This window comes from Branchiostoma belcheri, unplaced genomic scaffold (genome assembly GCF_001625305.1).
Source record: "Branchiostoma belcheri isolate BF01 breed outbred unplaced genomic scaffold, Haploidv18h27 scaffold46, whole genome shotgun sequence".
Classification (NCBI taxonomy): Eukaryota; Metazoa; Chordata; class Leptocardii; order Amphioxiformes; family Branchiostomatidae; genus Branchiostoma; species Branchiostoma belcheri.
In genome coordinates, this window is record NW_017804087.1 from 204,264 (window position 1) to 227,705 (window position 23,442).

The following is a 23,442-nucleotide window of genomic DNA, read 5'->3' on the forward strand; positions in this document are numbered from 1 at the left end:
AAACAAGAGAGAAATTTCAAGTGGCATCATAACAGCAAAAAAATATTTACGCAGCATAAATTCATATTCCAATGACTTATCAATGCAAATGTGCTTTTAAAACCAATATACAGTTATTATCCCTTAAAAGGTATAATGAATAATTGACTAGGAAAGAAATCTTTACGGGCTGTAAGATTGTTAGACACCTGTCAGTTTGGGTATCACTTGATAATTGATACCTCAACGGACCAAAAGTCCTTTTTCATCTCTAAGTAAATAATATTAAAACACAAAGTCTCTCCCTCCCTCTCCCAACAGCTTGGCAAACTTTCCCCGAACAGATATTTGCTTACTCTCCTGTCCTGTGTTAGTCTACCTTTCATTATCTTGATAAGACTCCAGTCAGTTCTAGACATTTCCTTGCACTGGGACTCATTAAAGGAACGGGGAAGACAAGACCGTCTTTTGTTTCTTACCACAAAATGCATCTTGGTGATACATAGGGAAGGTTTTCATACATCATTTAGAGTGAGTTATGGTTGTAGAAAGCATGGCGAAGTGCTGGGTTGGTTCAAGATAGTCTGTTAAGTTATCAGAGTGAGTAAACATGGCGAGTCGGGCAGGGTTCAGCGAGAGGTCAGCAACTTTCCCATGGCTGTCCCCTGGTTGCACCCAGAGTCACTTTGACGGATGACATTTTTCCTTTCTGAAAGCTCCTGTTTCCTATGAAAATCAACTGGGGGCAGAATTATGACCAAGCACAACTCTGTCCCTCAATTAAAGTGTCAGAACGTGTCAGATTTGAACTTTCGCATGCCTCTGGCTAGTCCTGAGCGAACACGGTGTCATCCAGAGTTCACCATATTGTCTAGGCTTGTGCAGGAAGCTTGAAGGTCCTTGCTCTCGCGAAACAACAGCATTCCCGTTTTAGGTTACTTTCGACCTCCCCATTCCAAGTGTATTGAAGATCCAGTTTCAGAAACTTTTTACTCAGCCATGTTTATCAGTGTTATGAGGACCTTGAAGCTTTACATGGTTGGTTGGTGAGGGGCAGGGACTCTCGGGGTCATAGAAAGGTCAGCTTTGTTTGGGGTCTTGAGTGTCACTGGGCAAAGCAGGAAGGTGTCCCTTCTATGCTACTGGTTTACTGCAGGGTCCTCTGGGCCCTGTACAGGCTCCAATCCCACACTTTCATCACTGGGGAGGGGTAGAAGAATTTCCACCCCTTTGTGGGGTTGTCAGGAGAAGTCTTGAAGCATGCAGGGGTGGCGACACCCTGAATATGGGTGAGAGTTCAGGAGTAAATGGTTAATTGACCCAAACCAAAAGGGTTAACCTCTGAGGCTAAACACTAGCTGACCCACCAGGCCTGTCAGTCTCCTTCAGATTTCACCCTCCCGAGGGACTAGAACAGTTTAATGTCTTTTTAAATGACTGGGCACACTTCGCTGTGGGGGAGGGGCAGCCCACACAAAACACCAAAGAGATTCTTTCAGATCCGATTGTCATATAGATTTCAATCAACGTCAAGACCCTTTTTCTGTAATATACCACAAATAGAAATAAAGTTTGGCATCACAAAATGAACTTATGAAGCTTTACATTTAACAATGGTGGGGAAAGTTTTGTATACTTTGCTTGTCTTGGAAGAGTTAATGGTGTTATGCCTTCCAATCTTAATTCAAAATGAAAGGGACACTAGTGAACAATGCTTTGGACTTAAACCTTACGACAAGATCTGATGACCTTGCATTACCATCACACACATGTTGCAAGAACTAATTATCTACAGACAATGAGTCCTAATGTACAATACAATGTCAATGTGGATTTAGGTTGATGCAGGTTAGACATCCAGATAATGTCTCAGACACAATGTAGCAACTGGAGTTAAAAAATCTATCCAGTTCTTGTCAATTCAGTCTTTTCAATCTCTGGAAACTGAAAACATGATGAAAACTGAAGACAGCACCGAACGTTTGGTTCATTAGACATCATGAAAACAAAAGCTGTATCTGGAAGGACCGACTCTTGCCAGCGATCCAGAGCTCCAGGACTGATTTCCGACGGCCAACCGTACGGACATTTTCACATGACTGCCTCCTGTGATGTTGATGTCTGCAGACATTCTGTCAACAGTGAGCAGACACACGATGTCTGCAGACCTGGGCGTTCCTGATACAAGGATTCACAAGGTCATGCACAAGGTCAGCTGGCACAGAAGGACTGATTACTTTTCACAGGTGTGTGATTCCAACCTACAGGGGAGATCTCTCAACCACACGTTTGTTAGCACAAACACATTTTCAGGGCAGCAGTTAGTTGAATCAGTGCTATCCCAAAGCATACTGTTGTGAGACAAAAATTGTCACTGACGGTTGGGGGGGGGGGCGGTTTAGGTGTATGCTCCCTTTGGAAAATTTACAAATCCTGACCTTCTGAAATGCTATATCCTGCATTTTGCGGGACAAATTTTGCTGGTTTAATGACATCTCTTTCTATATCTTTACATGCCAAATTTTGTCCGTAAAAGATGGCGGATTGGGCAAAAATTTTGTATGCCAAGAGCAGCAAAATTCCATCAAGTGACAGAAATTCAGACACTGGCTAGAACACTAGGGGTCCAGTATATTTTGTGTCAGAATGTCAACATTAAGTTTGCTAAACTTCTAAAAATATGCCCATGTTGAAGAAAAGAATTATGTATACCAGTACAATATATCTGGCAGGAATATTAGTCATTGAATCATACAGTTCCTAGCAGCAACCCTAAAATGTCAAATAATAAAACATCATACTTTAATTATCCCGCAATAATACACAAAATGTACGCCTTGCACTCTGCATACTTCCTGAGTGCAGCTTGTCCTGCGGATGTTCAAAGAACAACCTGTTGCACGTGCAACACTTACAACCTTTGGATTTGGAACACTCACAGCACCACACAACAATGGCTGAACTTGCGGCGACCCCGTATCGGAAGGCCCTATCGTGTCATAGGAGAGGTAGTCGATCCTGGTATGTTTCAAAACAAACCACAAGGGCAGGTCTAGTAATTTCCACATGATTTACAGGACTACCGACTCCCCGGGCCTGCCTACGTGACCGAAGGACTCTTGAACTTCCCGCGAACCCAGGAGTCCCAGGGAAGTTCAAGGCTGGCGGTCAACACCCATGGAAAGCTCGGAATTTGGGAAAGCTCAACTGGCTAAAACCGAATTACGAAATGTGCATTAAACTAAATGGTGCCGGATCATCTTACTTCTGAGAGACGGCAAAGGAAATCCTGACAATGCGATGTTAGCCGCAAAATCTTCTTGTCTTTTCTGACCTAAAAACCCTCAGCATTTTCTACAACCAGGTTGTGGATAGAAGATTAAGAGAACAAGCTGTCTGCAGAGGATTTACACAAATCTGTCAGATGTTTTAGGTAAAGAAAACATCCCATAATGCACTGGACTGTAACCTTTTCCCCTCTGTAAGCCTGGTGCATCATGGTATAGACGAGATGTCTGGTGAAGATCTGACATTTAGAACAGGAGGACTTAGAAATTCCTTCTGCTGAGAACAAAATCATCAGTGACTGTCAGACAGGTCATTGCTAAAGAGTGCAGAGGATTTCATGCCAAATAGCCTCAAAAAAGTATACCAATTTTGCTAGCAACTTAAAAAAATCAAGATCCATACTCAGCTCAATACTCAGCTCACCACAATTCATCAGCCTTACCCTGTGTTTTCAAAAGTGTGTGATTTCAATGTGGAAAAACAAAAGGAAGTAAAGTTTTGTCAGAAATTCAAGTCATATCTTGTTAGTACTTGCCTTTCTTTCAACATTCAATTCCTCTTTTGGTGGTAGAAGACTAGATTTTACAATGATATTATATTACCAATATAACAGGTGATGCTACTGGTTTCATTTGTTTTCAACTAAAACAAAATTACGCTGATGAAGGTTAGACATCCATGTAATGAGATACACAAGGATATTGTTACTGAAGCAACTCGATAGATTTCAAAAGCACAGTTTTCCAAATCTATCCAGTTGCTTGAGAAACAATTTCCTTGTGTATAACAAAATTGGACAGATAGACAATGAAACAGACTGCAATGTTGGCTTTTGACCAAACGGAAGTTTTCCATGTGGTTGAACCCCTGATTGTGTAACTGCATAGACAAATACTTCATTATCTCTCTAAAACATCTATGTTTAGACTTTGATGGCCGAAGGCGATAAAGATCTGACAACCAAGCCAAGACCTATTAGAAACTGCTTTTTGCTGGATGTTTATAGACGTTAGAACAGACAGTTGAGTATTGTTGGTTGGACCAGCAGTGTTGTGTTCTGATAGGGCATTCCTGGGTTCACCAAAAGTTCACTTTTTTCACCTACAGTTCATTGACCTCTGAGGTATTCAAAACACCTGTTAAAACACCTGACCAACCTGTCAGGTTTGAGCGATGTAATGGGAGATACCAAAAATTATTGGAGATTTGAGAATGACTGTCTAGCTTCCCCACACATCAGGTTCATGTCAAAGTTCTTTCCCACACCTATATATGGCACTTAGCGTGGCGCCCATCTCTGTTGCTGTAGCCCTTGCGCCACACAGTTGTGCACTCACTCACTACAGCAGGGGGCTAGTCCACTGGTAGTTGTGTGTGTTTAACTCCCATATACACCCTATATACCCAAATACCAAAACCTGATTTCTTTTTTAAAGGGCTGTCTAGTATATCTTTGCTTATTACTGACTTTTATATTGCATAAGATACCAGTACTATAAATTGGGCAAGAAATTTACAAAAACGTTCATTTGACTTCAATGAAAACTATCAGTTGACTTTATTACATTGAGACCAACACTACAGTATTGTACTAACTTTTCCACATATTAGTTGCTTTTTTTAGCGGTCTGCCCTTTTCACTGACCAAAACTAAAATTGGACCAGAGCGTCTACTTATCAAACCCTGCGACCGAGGACCGTGCTCGTGGATGACGGATGGGCCGTCATGTGCCGCCGACTCGCGCCCGGATGTTTTACCCTGGTCACAGAATTAATGTCTTCATTAAGGCCGGCTGTATGACAGTACAGCGTCCTACCTTCAGCACGGATCCATCATTCCTTGATTAATTTTGAAATATTAATGCCATAAAACTTTACTGTAACGTAGGTTAATGAACGAATTCTGGGCGATACGCGCGCCGGTGATGTACGACGCTCGCGGCATTAGCATTCCGATCTCCGCTACTGATATGATAATCATAATTTAAATTCCTCAATTTTACTAGCGTGGTCGTAATTCTTCTGTGACATTTGCTGTTTGGGAGTAATGCACTCATCTGTCAGTGACGATATCCTCTCGCTCCTGGTTTTTATCAAATTGAAAGCTGTGATATTTCAGCTGAACTTTGACCTTCAGGACAATGCTGGGAAGGTAGTGTCTAATTATGTTCGCCCGACTGTCTACCTTCCTCGTTTGGTACACAATTCAAAGGCTTGGCAAACATGTTATGACGTAAATCCTATGTTAAAAAAAGACTTTGATAACAGTAAAGACAATTGAATACGCAAAAGGTCCAAAATAATGCGTCACGGAGTTTAAGATATGGCAACATTGCTGGTCACAATCTAGGGAGCAATCTACAGAATAACTTTTTAAAAATATATGAACACTGGACTTGGGAAATGCTCTTTACATGGTAGCTAGAGTTCAGCACCAAGAGTTAAGCATATGCTAGATACAATGTCAATAGTTGGCTAGTGCAGCACCCCCCATACTTGCACACAGATTACAGTAATGCATTATATGAAGGGACACAGATATACAGTAATGCATTATTCACTGTGCTAAAGGATGTTGCATTGGAGATATCTTTAGACACTTTTTTTTTTTAAATAACCGACCCAGTACAATTACATTACATGTACACAGAAATGTTACATACAATTACATGCATGTACCTTTTTTTAGAATTGGCTGCAGGGTATAAACTGTTAGTATCAGCATCCAGTAGAAGTTTGCTGGACACAATGTGATATCTGGCTTCTCCTGACATAATGACAAAGATGAAGACATAGCACACCTGTCTGACTGCCACCTGCTACAAGATAAGTTGTTTTTCCTCACCTGTAACAACCCTCTGTAAAAGTACCACCAAAAGACTTACTCTGTGGATGTTTCAAACTTGAGTAAAACTTTGAAACTATAGTTTAAGTAAATATTCCATTTTTTGTGGATCTGATACATGGAGAGGAAATTGCATACAGGAAAGACTGTGTAGTGTTTAATTGACAGATTAATCACTATCAGTGTTCGCATTGTTTCACACTAGCACGTGTGCATGGCAGTAATAACAACTATTTCCCTTCTAAACAGCTTTTTGCCCTATAAGTTGGTTAATTGATATCTTTATGGTGACAAAAAGTTACTGTAGCAGATTAGATGCATAGTGTTATTCCACTTTTAAACATTGCTGGGGGGGAATTTCGATGACATTTGATCCTAGATTTTTTTTTCTGTGAAACCAAAAAAATGAACTAATTTGCATCAATCCTAAAGCCACACAGTAGCAAAGGGTCAGAGTTCAAGAGAAACTTCTGGGACTACTTTGTCCCACAGGTCAGTTTACTTACTACTCTTCACAAGGTATGCACACACAAACAATCTTCAACTTCTGCACGCTAAAATGAACCTGCACAAAAACGTTTCATGTATCAACAGCGTTTCATTGACAGCTCTTAGCCAGACCGTCACAGAAAAGAGTAAACAAACACAGCAACAACACAGGTAGACGTATGGTTTCTTGGAAAGGCCAATACAAGCTGTGGTGAAATACATACAGAGGCTCCAGCTCATTATGGGAGGGAGTTTGTGTGGAGTAAATGGACTTTGACACGTGACATTTGCTACCTGTTGGGAAAACAAGCCGAGAAGGAAACTCGGCGTCACGTTTAAGTCGAGTTGTAAATTCTCGCCTGGACAGGTCCATCATTCTGGACTTGACACTCATCCCAGGAATGTGAACTTTCTCGCAGACAACCTTGGCCAGGAATGTTCATTTGGGAAACTCGGGTGCAGAGATGCTTTGATTGATACCATGCTTTACTTCAGTGTTTGACACCCAAGAAACACCACTCATACTTATTGTAACTTCCTTCAACATGTAGATTATGTACAGACCGTAACAAGCGAGGAATAAAATATAATACCTTTCACAGCGCGCTCTCCAACCTTACTGTCTGGCCCTTTGGATCCGAGGTACACCAGCCTTACCATAACGACAACGCCGCAAACGCAGAACAAAGCCTGTATGCCACCCAATATGGCGACTTCACTCCGCAACAACAGTCCGAAGTACGCAGTTGTTAACAGCCATATATTTGCACAGTCTTAGAGTGTTGCTAGCCTATCTCTCTTGAACCTTGTACCCAACGTTGGGTCTGCTTAAATGCTTGAATCACCACTGCTGCTAGACCATCAAGGCAGCTGAAACTTGGTATAAATTCTTATTTCTTAGTCGTTTATGAGGTAAAACTATCTATCTACTTATCATCTAGTAGTTATCTATTTACAGAGTGTTTATACTGCTTTCTTGTCATGCCCAAATGTATCTGTCTAAACGTTTGAACAAGCTCCTACGTACGTATACACATAATGATTGTATGTCAAAATGTTAGTTTTTAATAATGGTTATGCTTTCATACAGGATATGAAATATTAACAGGTCATATGACAACAGTTACACAAGTAGTTATAGAACGTGACGTCAAATGGTTGGAACGGATGTTAAACAATTGGTAACCGATTGGGGTTATATAAGGAGACTGCATAATACATCCAGCTAGTATACGTGAAGAAAAAAACGTTACTAAAAGTACTGTTACAGTGGTCACCGTGGTTTCTTTCTCTCATTCTCTGAGTTTTTCTTCTGTTCTTCTCTACACTTTCTCATTCAGTCTTCTTGTGTATATTGCTCCTTTGCCCCTGGTGAAAGTATTTTTCATCATCCCAACCATATCCTTTGCTATTGTCATTAATAAAATTCCATTATAAATCATGTTCAAGGTTACAGATCCCCTGATCCCCACCACTTTGGTAAACTAAGCACTACAAACACTTATCAGCATTTCTCCCATCCCGAGTTAAAAAAACTGTTTTATGGTGCAATATCTATGATTTAAGGATAACTTGATATCATCAGTGCTTGTTTCAACATGGTACGTTCAATAAGAAGATAAGATACTGCAGTGATGAGTTCTCTCTTCTTTTGAAACTCTAAGATTCTATCTCTATCTTTCTTCTCTTTCTACAGATATAATCATATTACAACATGTATGAAGGATGTCTTCCTTAAAGCTATTAGCTGAGAGTGATACATACAGAGATACTGACATGTTTCCCGATGTCTCACCTAATGATTTTAACATACTGCAAATCACCAGGTTTTAGACACTTGACTGAGTTGCAAAGTTTACCTGTTTTTCTAGGTACACATTTACTTTTTTCTGCCAACTTTGTTTCATTTGATACAGCAAAAAAAAGTGTGTATGGGTGTGTGTGGTGGGGGGTGTTAGTGTACAAAATGTTGAAACCCAATGCAATGCCTTTTCCCATGTTTAAAGGGGCAGATCCAAATGATGACTTTAACTTGATTTTTTTGAGAGTTTGTTGAACTGTTGACAAACCTATGTCACAAGGTTATATTTTTTGCATCACGGGAGATAAAGAAATGTTGGATTTCTGTAACTTCCTGACGAGCAGTGAAAGCCCTGGTCTCTGAATTACGTTCTTTTCTGCACGTAGTACCAGGAAGGGAGTTAGACTCATCAAGGCTACTTTCTTACACCATGTCAGGAAAACGGCCAACAAACTGACAGGTGTTCAAACCTTCCTGGGGAGGTACAAGACTGGACAAGGCCAGTCTCTATCTATCTGTCTGTCTCTCCTTTCCTGCCTTCCACAAGCTTCTCTCATTAATCCGAGGCCAGGCGAAACCCTGAGTCAGCACTTTATAAAACTTGAACCTTTCTAAGATCTGATGCTACATGTACATTGCATGGAATTGAACCAAAATTCCTTCTGGTACCTTTCTAAGGCAAAAATGGAATACTAAACTATCTGTATATGTATTGGTATAGCCGGTATAACCACCCTTGGGCGTAACACACACAAAACTAGATTATAACATTGCAGGGTACAAATAAGTCTAGATTATTGGGGTAAACTATTTTTTTCTTTGATATATCAGTGTCCTTCAGCAAGATGTGTATTTCCACCCACTAATGCTATATAAGTTTTAACAAGGACATGCTAAAGATAGATACAACACATCTTCTCATTATTTCCTTGCAGGGGGGTAGTGGTGATGTATTGATAAAGCAATTAGTATCCAATTACTACATAGCACTGGTAAAATTAGGGTGGCAGAAAATAATCATTAAAAACACTCCAGGCTTCTCTCTAACGATCGTCAGGAGAGCTTTAAGCCTCACAGGAAAGCAGGGATGTGGGGATTTTCAGCAAAGTTTTAATATCAATTTTGGATGCAGAAGCCAGTATCAATTAGTGAGGGGTAATCATAATCAATCATCGGATTAATTACATGATCTAGAGATAAGCCCTGGGAGATTAGCTCCAAAAACTGTTAATGAGAATGCACTGTATTTGTTTATGTGCCTTTAGCATAATATATACATGAAAATTCAGTTTTAGCGTTCCTTCTAACTTCTTGTATATGAAAAATAGGAGTGTTGTGTGCATGAGTGAGAACGTGTCTTGAAATTTCCACATTATCTTTAACAAAAACGTTGCTGTACATCTTCAAAGTCTTATAGCCATTAAAGCAGCACTTTCATAATTAATTACTTATCTAGTCCCAATGCCATGTATTCTACCTTAGGCCATCTGTGTGTAGTAGTCAAATAAAGAAATTACAGTACTAGTATCTAACTCTAATTAGAGTACCTAACTCTAATTTCTTTATTTGCCTCCAGCCTGAACCAAAACTGTTAGTGTACATTAATAAAAAGGAGACAGGAGTCTGTGTTACTTTCTTCCTAGAGTCTATCTTCCATAAAAAACGTAAACAAAATCATATACTAGTATATTAAAACATCAACAGACACTGACTGTCCGTCATATTTTGATTCTGAACAATGCAGCTAATAATAAGAAAAAACGTCTAACTCCTTACCTGTAGAGATGTCATCCAGGTGTTTCCACATACAGGTAAGACACGGCAGCAAGGAGGACCATGGTAGACAGGAATAGGGAACAAGAAAAAACAAAAACACATTCATAAGTTTTCCAATCCAATATCATAGTAAAGTTACTTGTGTGATGAATACATACAGAACGCAATGACAAAATTACAGCCATAATACAAGTATGCAAGATATTATATTTCTTCTTGAATATTTCCAATAACATTACAAGAACAATACTGGTACAGTACTAGAAAAAAGCAAGAAGAAACTGAACTGATAACAATGCTTATTATTTCTTTATATTGACTGTTTTGTTTGTTTTCACAATATGCAGAAAGAACATGCACTGAAGCTTGTGTTTGAAAAATCGCTCTTCAATTTGTGATCGCTCTAAACGGTTCACTATTTTTATCAAACTTTCCTTCAGGGGAGCATAACTTTAGGAGCTTATGTGCCTTTTTAATTCTGTGCACTTTGTAGTACCAGTTGATCTGATGTAAGTAACAGTTATCAATATAACTTTAGGAGATCATGCACCTTTTAAATTCAGGTCTCTTCTGTTGGTAACAGTTATCAATATAACTTTAGGAGATCATGTACCCTTTTTACTCTGTGCACTTTGCCATGCCAGTTGATCTTCTGTTAGTAACAGTCATCAATACTTACTGCTCTTGTAACAGTTTGACTATAGTTGCCGTATTGCCAAAATTTTGTACACCTTCGAGGATGATGGAATATTCCTGATCACAATGACTGAAAAGGCTTTTCAAATGTTTACTCAGATTACTAATTGTAGAAACTAACAAACAACCTTAATTTATACAAGCCATTTGCAAGATATTACTAAGCTTATAATCTTTTGTGTTGTTTGAAATGATGTTTAAAATAAGCAAGTCAACAAGCGGGCCTTGTCACAGATGAATCATATTCTTCCTATCACCAGGATATGATTATCATATTGCAAACAACGGCTGAAAAATCGTTTAAAACAAAATTATTGCAAACACAACCCGGTAATATGATAAGTTTAATAGAAAAGTTGCTTGCTTGCTTGTGTTTGTGTCATGTGTCATAGTTATCATAAATCAAAACAACTGCTGCACAATCTCTCTGAACAAAATTATGCAAAAAACGAGCCAGTAATATAATAACTTTAATAGAAAAGTTGCACATGCATGTGTTATGTATCATAGTTATCATAACTCAAAACAACTGCTGCAAAATCTCTCCAAACAAAATTATGCAAAAACGCGCGGGTAATATGATAAGTTCAAGGAAACCGCAGGCTCACATGTGTTTGTGTCATTTGCTAAGTGCTGCCTAATGGTCCCTCATTGTCACATATACGTTATCAACAACTCTCTGTGGAACGTGAAAAAACGCAGATATGCGATTATGTGGTTAACAGCGAGGCCGGCGCTGCCGGTGTCAGTGTCTGGTGAAAGAGCATTGTCCGGTCATCGGCGAGGTACCACAACGGCGCAGCTGCAGACCATATTTCTGCCAAATGACTTCCAAATAATGTTAGCACTGCCCGTGTACCTTAACCTTTAGTTTAGAGCACAAGTCACAGTTGATGCCACTGCAACAAGCATGACAAGGCAAGAAGAGGCACATGTGTAAATCAGGGAAAAGAAGTGTTATTTTTGGCTTTCAAGAGCTCCTTAATTCAACCTGCCATGGTACTGTAAATCTTGAAATGTTTGTGGCGGTTTTGCTTTGGCGATGACCTCTACACTGAATTTATGACACTACAAATAAATGTATATACATCTGAATCAGATGTATTACTGACATGTCATTTGAATGTGCATGCCTAATTTAGGACACTACAGGTATCCAATGTATTACCGACATGTAAGAAAGCTAAAGGTGAAAATTATTATGCATAGATTATGTAAATGTGAATGTCATTTGCATAAATAGGGATGAATTATGACAAAGGAAAGGACTTTAAAGATCATTGACTGACATCGATTATGCTAATTACAACCTAACTTCCATAATGAGTGAGACAAAATAAAGCAAACTTTATACAAGCTAGATTTTATGGAGGTATGAGATCTCAGAATTCTTGATGTTAATTAAATAAAATCTTTGTAGAGTTTTGGTGTGATGAGCAGCATCTTACTACATGTACTTGCTTGGACTTAGCCTGGCAAACAGACTGTTGTGGCTCCCTGATCTCTGTGGTGCTAAAAATGTACCTGCCTGCCAAGCCTTCTGCTCAGCACATGCTAGGGGGTTCAATTGTGTTGCCACAAATGGGAGAAAAACCGTCTGGAAAGATCGCCTGCCAGAGCAAAGGCCCTGTACTTGTGCCAACATAATAACCAGGGCCAAAACACTCCAAAGAGAATGGTCACCAGGCTAGCTTGGACCGTACCATGTTTCAGGTTATTGGGGTCAAAGTCATAAAAGACATCTGTGACATGTTACAGGAAAACAGCTTGCACATGTTGGCTCTCCAGTTTGACAGTTTGGACTCATAAACGTCAAGAGAAAAGTCTTCAATATCTGCTATAAAATCTAATAAGATTTGAGGAAACAAACTATGTCAGGATGTTCTTCTGACTCTAGTCAAAAGCTTAGGAACTGCTGCCCAAAAGAACTGGGACTATGTTATCTACAACTTTGGCAGTTGATGCTAATTATGCATCAAATCAATATTCCATAACCAAATAGTCAATTACTCACAAAAAGTTAACTACTTTCAAACACTTTCACAAAAGTTCACAATGACAATCACAATCTTATTTATTCATAAAAAAAATCAAGGCTTCAAAAGTTTGTCCAACACTCTTTGCATTTGATTGATCAGGGTAGGTTCTGTTTTACCAGTAACTTGTAAATACTAAGTAAAACTGTTCCTATGATGGTAGTAAAATACTAGTATTCTCTCAAGAACCCCTGGTCTGTATAGAAATGATATGTCTGATATTATGTATCGATCCTTGGAGCATTTTTTCTTGCATATATGTCATGATGTCATGATTGACTAGGAGTTGTAATAAACTGTTATTGCTTTTCATATTCATTAATCTTCTTTTCTACATATTACTTTAACAAAAGTTGGAAACAATCTAATGGTCCTTTCTAACTAAACAAATGGAAAGAAACAGCATTATACTTTCTTATAACATATCTAGATAGTGAGTGAGTGAGTGCATGAGTGAGTGAATGCATGAGTGAGTGAGTGCATGAGTTAATGAGTGCATGAGTGAGTGAGTGTATGAGTGAGTGTGTGAGTGAGTGACCTTCCATTGCAATTGTTTTGAGATATTGAGGGGGGAAACTGTCTTTGAAACTTGATCCAGCCAATCAAATTCTTCCTGAGGTATGGGAGGATCATTAGACTCTCAGGACATCAAAATATTTCATCTCTTAATGGATCAGAGATATAAAAGGATATCTAGTGTAAAAATATAGTCATTAGGACAGGAATTTGGCAAGTATGCAATGTACTGTACATCTGTGGTATCTACGTTTAAACCTTTTTTGTGATAAACTCTCCACCGCAAAGTTATGACACTGTGAAAATGCATTGCCAATTAATGCGCACTAGTGTACACCAGAATTGTTTGAACCACAAATTTTAAACTGCGCGAAAAGCTCTTTTTTCCTACTGCAAAATACCTTACTGTACTTCAAGGCCAACTGTTCTAAGCACGAGTGGCTGAGAGCTGGTGAGAAAAACAGATTGTTTTGGCAATCCAAGATGGAAAAGCTCCGACACTGCTGGTGTTAAGGCATGCGCCATAATCTTAAGTAATCCTGAGACAATCAGGCTTGTAAAGTGTGGCCAAAACAGGGCAGGAATTTTGTATCCCCTCAACATTCAGGACACGCTTCTATTCCAGCACAGTTGGATCACGTTACAACAGGCACTACTGAACAGCTGATCATAACACCAGTGGCACGCAAATTAGGACTCCTAATGCTCCAGACTTGAGGTTGGGATTAGAACCCGTGACCTTTGATCCAGCGCTGACACTTGAAATTGCTACAGAATAAGTGTTGTACAAACTGCAGTAGTTGACATCGGTTCTGCACCGTTTCTTTGGACACTAACAAGTAAATAAAAAAGAGCCTTGGCTACTGTCCCCACTTCAGTCTGTCCTTGGGTCCAAAGAGACAAGATTGTTTCCCTGTCAAAACCAGGGACAAGTCCAAAAATAAATGGCCGAACACCAACAAACAAAACAAACATCTACCCAGGCTTAGGGTTCATTGACCTTTGGCTAATGTCATAATTGACCTTCGCTAAATACATATTGCAGAACAACTAAAAACAAACAGGGATAAGTACAACAACAAATGTCCACAAATAAAACAAAGTTTAACAAAAAGATCTACCTTCACTTAATTAACAGTTCATCAACCTTTGCTAATTACATGTACATGTTACAGACAGCATAACATATAGGTTCAAATGACTAAATATTGATTTATTAGGAGCATAAATTTTCCAATGGTAACAGTGACTGTAACAGTTGTATACCCGTACAAATCAGGAAGCTTAGATGATAACAGAAGAACACAGAAACGTGTGAGGTCCCTGTCCTGTTTCTAGGGCAGGTAATCACCGTGCACTTGCATGTCTGTAGTCTCAGTGTCCCATGTTGGTCACTTGCCAACATGCAGATTTTCCAGACCACATAGTGGGCTAAATCTGCCACAGGGTCAAGTCTGAACTCAATGGGAAGAGCAAATGTCTTTCAAAATTTTGGGAGCTATTTGTAAAATAATTCCAGTTTCAAGCTGAACATATATGTATGAAAAAAAAAGAAAAGAAATAAGACTTTCCCACAAAACAAAAATGAGATCTGTCATTAGTTCCTGATGCTGAAAATGTTGTCTCCAACAAAAACAGTAAATTTTTTTGTAATGACCTTATATTAAGACTGTGTGAATATAATGTACTTACTTCAAAGAAAGGTCTCATTTGAACTTCTCAGTTCTTGAGATACATAACTTTAGTACATGTATTTGCTGTAGGCCCAGATAGTACAGCTACTACCTAGGTAATTAACCTCTGTAAAAGCAAGCTTCATGGAACGGTGTAGCCAAAACGTAAAGAAAGTAAAAGAAAACCTACCAAAAGAACACCACATAGAAAGGTGAGCCACGGCAGCAGCTGCCATACACTCATACTGACTCTCGTTCAAGATGCCCGAGTTGTCCATGGTGTTGTCCATGCCTGCTGTAGTCCCCAGCCTGACTGTGTGTGTGTGTGTGTGGTGACTGTGTCGCAGGGTCTGAATCTCGACCTGCAAGTCTAGACACTTTATTGGAAGCCGTCTTTTTATTTCGGATGCAAATTCTTCTCATAACTCTGGCTTAACTAGCTCATAAAGTCCCAGACTCCAACTATAAATCCCAAGTAGGGTGACAGAGCACTGGTTTTACTGCTTTTGAATGTTTTTCCAGAAACCACGAAAACTGGGCCCAAAAGTGGCGTAAACATGTGCGTTTTTGATGTTGAGAGATCTGTTGTGATGATTGCTTTGACCTTGCACTCTTGAGTACACAAGCTATTAGCGAAGACCTTGGGTTGGCTGGGCAGATGAGGTCACAGAAAGGTCAGAGGATCGCCCCACCGAGGGTGGGAGGGGCTCATAAAAGTTTGTCAACAGGGCCAGCCATGGTTGGCTTCACACCGTAATCAAAAACACATAAAGATCAAATGGTAAGAACTGCCAGGCCCTCTGGCACCTCCTAACTACTTCTCAAGACAACAAGGTTGGATTACTCGCTAATGTCATACTGGTAAGACTTCGGTTCCCTTTCTTAGAAGGATGTCAACAGTGAAGACTGGTAGTTAGACAGTCAGCCAGACTGGAAGAGGTCAACTAGAGGTCACCAGGGCAAAGTTCTCTTTACACTTTACGACTTGCTCTAACACTGTCCATTCACTCCATGTACTACCATGACAATAATTCATATCCAGCATAATCTTTCTTCGCTTCTGCCAAGTTTCTTCAAGACACACTTGGCAAGTTAATTAGCCATGTAAGCCTAGCTTTACCGCTTCAAGTAGCAACTCAAGGCCAACTTTTGTCCATAAAACTTAATTGGATTTCTTTGAAAAATGAGTACAAAAAGTGGCAAATTCTGTTATCTGGGTTAGGATTGCTTTAAACTGTGAACTTCAAGACAAGTTACCAAGAAGTTAAAGATTGTGAAAATAAACAAGGAGAGAAAACATTAGAGGGCAGCAGAATATGATCTGAGGCCTCAAGGTGAATAAAAACAGACCGGCTTATTTTGGCTTCAGGGGTGGCCTTGGCAGCTGGACAACATCTCAGTAAGGGTACACCTCAGTAGTGGCATTATGACTGCCATAGTTCTCCTGACAATAAAACCCTGTTTTTCACCTCAAGACAAACATCTACTGATCATGATTTTTTTTGGTGTGTGGGTAGATCTATGGATGCAGAGGAGGATTGGAACTTTGAAAAAATTGACAGAATGAAAACGTTTTTTCAATGACACTAAAACCTTCCTTTTACCTCAAGAAGTTTTGTCTGCTTAAAAACAGATGTACTGATCATGATATGTTTCTCTTTGTAGATCGAAGGATGCAGGGGGGATTGTTTACTTTTGGTTATTGGAACAATCACTGGCAGGTTACAAATGTAGGTTTAAAGACAAGCACACAAAAACATCATAAAGATACAATGCTGTATTTTTCATATTTTCTCCCTGGCCTAATGTAACTTTCCATTTTCATGATGACAGGTGTCACACGTTTCACAGTACGTTCTTTCACAGGTTTTAAAAGATGAAATTTACCGGTGGGTCACAAGACAAGCCAAAATGCTTCATCACCTTCTTATTTTGCAGTTGAAAATTGTTTAGGTTGGCTTTTAGGTTAGATCATAACTGTATATCATCTTATAACATACATACATCATGGGCCATAAAGATAATACTGTACAGCATTACATAGAAAATCAGACTTTTAATACACTTTTATTCTTGCTGTTTTTCTTTTAGTTGAAAGTATTATTTTGAGCCATGTTTTCTGACAGATGGTCAGTCAGTCCCTGTCTAAAAACACACACAAAGGTGGCTTTAAAAGTTGGTTTTTACTGTGTCTAAATGGTGATGTTTATACTTGACTGTGCCACGCCCCCCTCCCCACAGGGGCTGGTAGTAACTTGGTCCAACTGTTTTGCCCAGACACCAACAACAATACAGCACAGACAATTCTGTCTAAAATATTCTGGTGATAACTCTTTTATGTTGTGTAATTGTGGGTCTTTTTCATCACTAATAATACAGTTCTGTGAGAGAGAAGAAACCATTTGAATGCACATGCTTAATGTTTTGCTGGTAACATATAAAACGATCTGAGATTTGTAGCTGCCAGGAAGTTTTTTTTTTTAATTTATTGGAACAATTGATTTTGGGACTAGGTTGGAGTGCAGCTCATGCAAACCCCGGCTTCCTGAATTTCCCCAAAGGTCGACCACTAACTCCTGCTGGCTCCTACACAGATTCTTCATCTTCAAGTTCACCCTCAAGATCACCCCATTTCCAGTGTCTACCCTTTTGAACCCCTTTCAGTCTGCCTGTCAATCTTCCCCATCCACATGCTGTCAACCTACCCTGTCTAGACAAGCATACACACAAACCCACAGATGACCCACTCAAAACAATACTTCCATACCCAGAAGTAAAAAGACTAACACAGTTTTTTTTTTTGTTGCACAACCAAAAGGTCTTACCTGACAACATTCCTGTAGTCATTTTGACCTCAAAAATAAAACCACAGTGAAAGTTAAAAGATTTAGAGTTACAGATTAAAACATCAACTATGGCTTAATGTAATAAGCAGACCCCCCTTCCCAAGAATTCAGCTACAAGTCTTTGACCCATGCCCTGACTGACAACAGCCTTCCATCTCAGAGCCTTCCACGTTCTGTACCAGTGACCTTCCTAACACTGTGGTTACTGTAGCACAGCCCATAACGTCCTAAATGGGAATTGTTACAACATTATATTGGCACTTACACAGACCCAATGGTTTGGTCAATGATACACTTGTTAAAGACCATAAAGGCTAACATGACTCTCTCTACCTAGTCTACCATAAACCTCACAGAAGGGCAGTAGAGAATGGGCAACGTAAATGAGGGTCTGCATGGGGGGATCGTGGCAATACTTTACAGTAAATTTCGGAGTGTCGCTAACACTTCATGGTAAGCCAGTCAGCAATGCTTAAAGATAGATTTAATTGTTCTTGTGTAAGGCTTTCGTAAAATGTTCTGTTACGATTTTGGAGCCATCTATCGTTCGACTATTCAAAGAATTTTTCATGAATTCGGGATAACAAAAAACGTGCTACATGGAACTAAAGCCACAAATTATCTTTCACAAATAATTTCCTGACAATGATTAACGCTGCATTAAAGTGGTCGGCTATGATTAACGGTGCATTATAGGATAGCTTGCCATGCCTCATGGAAAAACGCATGCAGACCCTCATAATCCTAGCTTGTGCATGTAGTGTGGGCAACATATCACAGGTTAGAGAGGTTATCTCTGCACATCTAAATCTCTGTGCTTATTTTGGGATGGAAGCCATGAAGTTTTCTCACTGCCCCATTCCCAATGAACTGTCATATTTTAAGGGTGACATCATTTACAAAATATTGCAAAGAGAAAATTTCCTTCTAATCATAAACCTATACATAGTATCCAATATACATATATTGGTCAAAGCCTTCAGATAACCAAAAGAAAACTTGCATAAAACATTCTTTCAGCCACCCACAAACAGGGCACAACTAGAATCTCAGTTGTTTTTTTTTAAATGATAATCTAGCTAAAGTTCTTTCTTACCACAGTGCAGTCTTTTGTTGACTACAGCTACCAGAAAAATGTAAAATAGCCTCACAGTACTGTAACATATCTCTTGCCTTTGGGTAAATTCAAGTCATGTGAAAACCGTAAATGTGTATCAGTGACCCTATTTATATACACACTGGCCTTTTATTCCACGGCAAAAAAAAAGACCCAGAAAAGAGATCGAAAACATCCCATCTGAGCTAAATTTGAGCCTTACAAATACATTTTGTACTTAATGTTTTCCTAAATGGATGGAGTGAATGTGCAGGGTCCTGGTCAGACATGCAAAGTGCCTGCTTTATGGCGCAGACTGCCGATGAAATGGGGCGGATAAATGACGCTATTCTATTGCAGTTCCTGTGGAGGAACTATAAAGAATGGAAGCGTTTGGCCTGTCGCTACCAGTGTAAAGGAGCCATAACTGCCAAAATGGGACAGACGGTCATCCTTCATCAGGTTTTATGTTCCCTCAAAACGCCCCCTAGCACTTCATCTCCATACTGCAGCCTACAAATTTGGGATGACAACAGGACTTCCTACATGTAGTTCAATGGGATTTTTGATACATACATAAAAGTAATAACAGGCAGGTGGATTAAAGATTGATCAATGGATGGATGGAAGGATAGTGAGAAGGATGGATGGTGAAAATAAAACATGGATAGATTGATGAAGAAAGAAGGGAAGGATGGATCAATGGTTAAAAGAATGGATGAATGGATGGATGGATGGATGGATGGATAGGTGGATGGATAAATGAATGGATGGATAGGTGGATGGATGGATAGATGAATGGATGGATAGATTTGTGGATGGATGGATGGATTAGAATGGCTGGACGACACAATTCTGGAATCGAGCAATGTTTGATGATCCACCTTTCTCAACTGATATGTTAATTTTTCATATCCCACTTCAATTACGTTCAATGTTTTCCACCACCGAACAAGGGTAAGGGTCAAGTCCTGAGCAGAGAAACTATAGCTGCTGTCCTGGCTGGATGATGGATATATATTGATGAGACTTTCCCACCAAATGGCACAGTCGACATGAAATACCAGGGACAGGAATACCAAACCACAATGGATAGCCGCACACATGGCCGCGTGCCAAGCCAGCAAAGGATACAAATGACCCTAAGTATGAAAAATGTAACATTTACGCATCAGTAATTATTGGACCCAAGTCCAACTGGCAGCAATGACGGTCCTTCCCAGCTTGAGTAGTCAATGTGGAGCCAGGCAAATCACGCACAGTGGGAGGGTACAGTAAGAATGATGGCATCTTGTAAGAAATAAGACAAAATTAGGCTGTTTTTTGAGTCTGTGCATACGGGTGGTACAGTGAAGAAAATCCTAATTCTACGCTGGTCAAGATGAAGACTTATGAAGCTGAAAAAGATCTAAGACCACCAACTTATAATAGATGCTAGAAAAGCTGGAAACTTTACCTCCTTGCAAACTTTCACAGTAGTAGGCCAGTTTACGAATAGCAGTTCACATACGGTTATCAGAACTTCAATGGATCAGCGAGGACAGACTATTTGTATGATATATGACGTGTAATAAAATAGAATAAAATGCTTTATGTTCAAACGTGTAGGTCAGAGTTTCTTGCTACTAGGGCACACCACATGTGCTCTCCAATTCATCTTGTTTTCTCACCTTTGGCGGCAAGAAATATGATCAACAGCCTACTGCGTCTTTGAAACTTACTTCAAGGTACGTAAAGGTGGCTCCTATTAGGGGTTCCTAAGCTTTTAACCAATGGCTTATCAAAAGGAAACAAAAAGAAGGTTCATATTTCTCCTTACTCCAAACTTCAAGGAAAAGCGAACTACTGGGGCTACTGTCCTCAAATTTCTTCCCTACCCTGCCAAGATGAGACAAAGGCCTGCCACCAAGAATATAGTTTCTAATCCCTCCGGGATTGGAACCCAGGACCTTCTGACCTGAGATCCAATTTAATCACCTACAGTACAAGTAATCAATCATGGCAGAAGGCGGAAGCTGTTTATCAATATGTAGGACATAGAGAGCTGGGAGAGTAGGGTCAGGGAGAGAGAATAGGAGATTGAAAGGTATTTCTGTAATTTTCTACATGGCTTTTCGTCCAATCATAAATCAGCGTAATTGCACAGGCACAATGGGTAAGAGTGATGCACAATGGGATAGAATTAGTTGGAAAGTTGCGGGGAAGTGCCGAGGCTTCTGGGAGGGCGTAGATTACCGCCGGCTTTGTTATCTATTCCGGGTGAAAAATGTCTCGCATTTCCGCGAGGACACAAGTCACTGGTTGTACGTGGGACGATATCGGGCCGTGCGTTATCCTGTATCATCTGGTCATATATCAAAGTTTTATCGCACAATACGCCGTGAAAGTCGGATATCCATAAAGCTCAGCGCGAATATCCCTGGCTTTCAACAGCCAGCATGCTGCTATTCATTAATTCTGGGGTGCTTTTCAGTCAAATAACAGCATCTTATTACACAATCAAAGCCTTCTTACCAAGCACAATGTGTTCTAAAACAGAATAAATGGCAGTTTTGGGTAAACAATGATTCTTTTATGTGACGAATTAGAGCGTTTGAAAAGAACGTGAATTTAGCATGTTTAACTAGGATAGATCTTCCGTTGACTGACAAATGCAGCTTAAGTACTTGACATTCAGGGAGTCCTTGGTGTAATATAGTCTCATGAAAAGAAAAACATGACAAAGAAGGCCTTCAAGAGAATAATAGGAGGGAAAGATACAAAGCAAAAATAAGAATACTGCTATGTTTTACTAAATGTTATAAAAAAATACAGGTAAGTAACATCATACCTGGGGACATTCTAAAACTGTTTGGAAGACTTTGGAAGTTTATAGGAGAAGGCTGACAAAGAAAACTATTTTTTTCTAAAAGATAACATTTTATTTGCTACATATCCTGTTTAGACCATCTATGGAATCCTTGAATCACTAAAACAACACAATAGTATCAAATACATATATTCTCAATGTCACCACACTTATCTTTATCTCTTGCTGGGCAATGCAAGGTGCACAGAAATCACACAAGGGAGGTAGTTAAAGCAAGACATTTTATGAGATAAAACGTGGCTAAAGCTAATGTCACCTGGAATATTTAGATAACAAGGCTTTATAAACTGGGATACAGTCCCATGGAGGAATGACTGGGGCTCTTTTACTGTCACTAAAAGCTACTTAAGTATGTATGAGGATGTAGGATACAGGGTGGGGATATAACACTTTGTCATGCTTGTGGCTATCTTGAAACAATCAAACTATATTTGGTGAGGAAATCCTGATACATGCTGGAGGTAGTATGTGAATGGAGCTATGGCCGTAGAGCCAACAATGGTTGCTTGTTGCTCCGCCTTGTATTGTGTTGTTGCATCAATCCAAACGAGAAATTGGAGATTTCATAGTTCACAGCAGTATCTTAGATTTGCATGACATTCAACATCTACCCATTTCCTATTTCTGACCTACCTTCTGACCTCCTCACTGTCATTCTGCCTGTCAGTCTTCCCAACCCATGTGCTGTCAACCTACTCACAAGCTAACCCCATTTCCGATGTCTGAGCTTTTGAACTGTCATTCTGCATGTAAATCTTCGCCCACCCACATGCTGTTAGTCTGGACAAGCATACACACAAACTCACAGAGACCAAAACCCAAACCAAAAACAATTATACTTCAGAGTAGTGTGATAAAAACTCTATTTTTTGTGCCACACAACTTTGATAATGTTAAAAAACTGTTCTCAGCTGTTAGTTTACACTCACTGTAATGACTTGAAGGTACTAGCAGTAGCAGACGAAAGTATGTTCTCAAAGTTTAAGTTCCAGGGGTTAAGTTGATTCCATCCAATATACATGTTAGTCCTATATTGTATCGCACTGACATTGCTCCTATTACTATATGCATTGCAACCTACTCTGCCTATCTGCATGCAAAACCCCACTGCAGAAGACAACGGTTTTACAAAGAAGCCGAAAGTGCAGACTGATGTCATTCGCACCACATCGAGGGACGGAATCGGCTGCTACTTTCGTTATCGTATCTCGGCGCCCATTATTTCACCATTACGGTAATGAATGGGGGAGTCGGGAGGACCGTGAGAGTGTGACAGAGATGGATCCTCCGGATTATCGCAACTTTGGAGATGAAACGCGCATGACAGAACAGGGTTATGGTCCCGGGGCCGTCCCTCGATATATGTAAAGTACCACCAACGGGGACAATCCTAGCCAGCGGAGACATGGAAATAAGTAGAAAATAGTCTCCAAACTTGACAGAAGTGAAATGAAAAAGTTTTACATTCCAAGTAATGTTGCACTGAAGAGTTAATTCTACTCTAAGTGTAATATGTAGTATTGTCATATACC

At 39.6% G+C, this 23,442-nt stretch overlaps 1 protein-coding gene across 2 annotated transcripts in view; it reads right to left on the reverse strand.

Moving 5' to 3' along the window:
- The window catches only part of LOC109479038 (retinoic acid receptor alpha-like), a 145,997-nt gene that overhangs the window by 37,777 nt on the left and 84,778 nt on the right, over positions 1 to 23,442 (reverse strand). The window contains exon 1 of one of the 2 annotated variants that reach the window (XM_019780882.1): positions 7,195 to 7,342. The exons of the other annotated variant lie outside the window; for it this stretch is intronic. Coding sequence (XP_019636441.1) covers positions 7,195 to 7,261 — 67 coding nt within the window. The 5' untranslated portion in view covers positions 7,262 to 7,342. Of the gene's footprint in view, positions 1 to 7,194; positions 7,343 to 23,442 lie in introns of those variants that run through there. 2 annotated transcript variants of the gene reach the window in all.